This window comes from Etheostoma cragini, chromosome 24 (assembly GCF_013103735.1).
Source record: "Etheostoma cragini isolate CJK2018 chromosome 24, CSU_Ecrag_1.0, whole genome shotgun sequence".
Lineage (NCBI taxonomy): Eukaryota > Metazoa > Chordata > Actinopteri > Perciformes > Percidae > Etheostoma > Etheostoma cragini.
Window position 1 is genome coordinate 13,414,667 of NC_048430.1, and position 4,042 is coordinate 13,418,708.

The 4,042-nt window shown below is 49.2% G+C and overlaps 1 protein-coding gene across 1 annotated transcript in view; it reads left to right on the forward strand.

Moving 5' to 3' along the window:
• Positions 1-3,355, forward strand: part of LOC117939126 (1-phosphatidylinositol 4,5-bisphosphate phosphodiesterase delta-4-like) — a 9,783-nt gene extending 6,428 nt beyond the window's left edge. Inside the window, exons 8-9 of the mRNA XM_034864145.1 lie at positions 2,580-2,736; positions 2,990-3,355. Of these exons, the coding sequence (XP_034720036.1) occupies positions 2,580-2,736; positions 2,990-3,234 (402 nt within the window). The 3' untranslated portion in view covers positions 3,235-3,355. The remainder of the gene's footprint in view (positions 1-2,579; positions 2,737-2,989) is intronic.
• The last annotated feature ends 687 nt before the right edge of the window (positions 3,356-4,042 follow it).

The following is a 4,042-nucleotide window of genomic DNA, read 5'->3' on the forward strand; positions in this document are numbered from 1 at the left end:
CTCAGGTGTGGACAACCACAGTTATAGTATGTTTTAACAAGGGGGGCAATCACTTTTTCACACAGGGTCATGATGGTTAGGATTTTTTTTCACGTTTAATAATGAATACCTTCATTTACAAATTGCATTTTGTGTTTACTTGTGTTGTCCTTGACTATTGTTTAAATTGGTTTGATGTTCCGAAACACTTAAGTGTGACAAACATGCAAAGGAACAGGAAATGAGGAATGGGGCAAACACTTTTTCACACCACTGTAGGTCAGTTTGTTCACACCCACATTATTATTATATATAAACCCAGTCTGATGAGCTGTCCAGATATAGAACCAGGATCCTTTTTAGGTTGATGATGCAACACTGATTAACCCAAATTGAAGGCACTCTTTTTGATTACATTAATTGCAGCTGGTAGTTACAGGAAGTCCTTTGCATCAGTCAGCGTCCACTAAATGTTCTATTGTTGTCTGACAACATTATGAGATGGATCCCTACAGAGATACAGAGAGACATTTTAGTTAAATAATTAGATCCTTATATAGAGAAGCATGTCTCCACCAGACACCATGTAAATCATCATAACTTTTAGCATGTATAGAGCAGCATATCTCCACAAGACTCCATGTAAACAATCACTACTTTTAGCGTGTATACAGCACAATATCTCCACCAGACTCCATGTAAATAATCACTACTTTTAGCGTGTATAGAGCAGCATATCTCCACCAGACTCCATGTAAATAATCACTACTTTTAGCGTGTCTAGAGCAGCATATCTCCACCAGACTCCATGTAAATAATCACTACTTTTAGCATTTATAGACCAGCAAATCTCCACCAGACTCCATGTAAACAATCACTACTTTAAGCGTGTCTAGAGCAGCATATCTTCACATGTAAATGGATGAATTAAAAGTTTATTTACACTGTCTTGCTCCGCCCCTTATGTTTTCAACGTTTGTCTCTGCCCATGGGCACAGCTCTACTTTAAAGGAATCATTGGGCACTTAGAGTCATGTTTGTGGATCAGTCATGTTTATTGATAAGCATGTGAGAAGGGAGCGCCTCAATGGGACTCGTGTCAACGCGGTCATTAGAGGTGAGGCATGTGGCGAGATAAGAGCCCGCTGCCGCCACGCTGATGGTGTAGGTGTCTTTCTGTCCGGGAGATGGGTGAAGGTGGGGGGGGAGTAGTCAGATTGGCTTTCATGGGGAAGCAAGTTCAAGCAGCGTGCATTCGAAAGGAGCCCTGCAGACAATTTTCCAGCGAGAAACGCTCCGTAGATAAGCTTTTATTTTGGCGGGGGGGATAAAGGCAAGGCCATTTTAAAAGGGCTTCCTCTGTCACGTCCAGATATCCTAATTTAGACATTGATTCTTCTAAAACACAGCAAGTTGGAGGGAACCTTGAACAACAGTAGAACCTCTTTCTTGTCCAATGGGAAAACAGCAGCGATACCAGCCAGTGGCAGTGATACCCCCGCCAGGGGCGGCGATACCAGACAGGGTTGGCGATACCACAGCCAGGGGCGGTGATACTCCCGCCAGGGGAGTGATACCCCCGCCAGGGGCAGCGATACCAGCCAGGGGCGGTGATACCAGCCAGGGGCGGCGATACCAGCCAGGGTTGGCGATACCACAGCCAGGGACAGTGATACCCCCGCCAGGGGCAGTGATACCCCCGCCAGCGGCAGCGATATCAGCCAGGGGCGGTGATACCCCCGCCAGGGCCAGCGATACCAGCCAGGGGTGGTGATACCAGCCAGGGGCGGTGATACTAGCCAGGGGCGGTGATACCCCCGCCAGAGGCAGCGATACCAGCCAGGGGCGGTGATACCCCCGCCATGGGCAGTGATACCAGCCAGGGGCTGTGATACCAGCCAGGGGCAGTGATACCCCCGTCAGGGGCGGCGATACCAGCCAGGGTTGGCGATACCACAGCCAGGGGCGGTGATACCAGGGGCAGTGATACCCCCGCCAGGGGCAGTGATACCCCCGCCAGGGGCAGCGATACCCCGCCAGGGGCGGTGATACCAGCCAGGGGCGGCGATACCCCAGCCAGGGGCAGCGATAACCCGCCAGTGGCGCTGATACCCCCGCCAGGGGCGGTGATACCAGTCAAGGGCGGCGATACCCCGCCAGGGACTTCCATGAAATGAGCCAAATGTCTGAAGAAGTCAGATCAGCTTTCATGTGTGTGCAGGTTCAGACAGCGTGTCTTCTGCAGGTCCACCTGTGGTACAGTCCTGGTAGCTGCCCTGGCAGTGAGACCTGCTTCTGCTCGCCATTGTGGCTGAGTATCAACTTACACAGTTCAATGGGGGGGTAGTCCACAGGTTTCCATGCGCCCAGTGCTTCCATCTGTGACAGGGGTTTACCCTATCATGTGACTCTAATAAAGGGCCACATCCTGTGAATGACATTCAACTGAACTAAATGAAAAGCCCGCCAAGTTCCAACATTGAAATGAGTGTGTGTGTGCATCTGCTCGTTCCATACGTGCACGTTGGAAGACTGTTCAACATTGTGTTTGAATCCCCTCGTAGTCACATTTATTTCTCCGGTCTTCTTGTTTCCCCCAGAAATCAAAGCAGCGTCTGTCCAAGGAGTTGTCTGACTGCGTTGTCTACTGCAAAAGCGTCCACTTCAGCAACTTTAAACACGCGCACGTCCACTCCAAGTTCTACGAGGTGGTGTCTTTCACCGAGTCCAAGGCCCGGAGACACCTGCGAGACACTGGTGAGTGGCTGGGAGCTATTCCACCTTTCAGGGGCTTTTTACAAAGTTTAGGCACTATATATACTTAATTTGTGATGTTTTCTCAGATTCAGGAGCCAAGCTTTGTGACGTGTGTCACTACATACGTTGTTTTTGCATTTCTCACAGTCTTTTGCGTTTCTTTAATTAATATTTAATTTTTCAACATGTGACAAACCCTTCATGCCGTATGAAGCCTTTCAGTGTCTAACCTTGGGGTGTTTCCTGTGTTCAGGCACTGAGTTTGTGCTCCATAACTGCCGGCAGCTGACCCGGGTTTATCCCAGCGGCTTCCGGACCGACTCGTCCAACTTTAACCCTCAGGAAATGTGGAACGCCGGCTGCCAAATTGGTGACTCAACGACTTTAAGACTTGATCTCCATTTGCATTTCTGTCATGTATTTTCCGTTGTTTCCAGCTTTATTGCAGGAAACTTGTTTCTTTCTCTGGTCATTTCCAGCTGTAAGTTTCATGTTTAAAAGGAATAAATAAAGAAGGGACGGAAGGCCGTGACGGTTCTGGGCACGGGTGAAGCGGTCAGCCGCCCGGGGTGGCATTTTTTAATGACACATGGGTGGCGGCACAAGCACTTAAAAAAAATACCTCTGCACCACAAAGCGGTTTTCTGTTCTCTATCTTTTCCCTGGGGGGGGGGGGAATTGGCCCCCCCTGCAGCTGCAGGTGCCCCTGCTTCCTGGAGCGCCCGTATACCTGCTGCAGCCAGGTGTCGTGCACAGGAGCGTCTCACTGCAGCGAGATGTACCTGTGCACCGAAGCATGTGTGAGAAGGGGAAAGAAGAGGGGGGGCATGGGGGACAGTTCACCTCTGGAATAGTCCGAACAAGGGGGGGGGGGAATGGGGGACCATGAGCCTCCGTGAGCTTATTGCTTTCATGCATGAACAGAATCCATCGGAGGCTCTTGGACGACTCTCAGGACGGGCCGAGCAGAGACGAGCGTTCATAACTAGAGCTGATCACGTCTTACCTGAGGTCTTTCCATCAGTAGGCTAAGCAATCACTCCGGGGGGGGCACATCTCATATGATGACATCATTGGTGATTTAGCAGGTCAGGTTTTAGTTCTGGTTTGTGTTTTCTGTTCTTAGTGCTATAGTGTAATAATTAGATCCTCTTTAGTGGGTTTTCAGATTTGTGTGATGGATTTGTGCTATTTAGAACATTTATTCTATATTTTTTTTGTATATTATTATACTATACACTCACCGGCCACTTTATTAGGTACCCCATGCTAGTAACGGGTTGGACCCCCTTTTGCCTTCAGAACT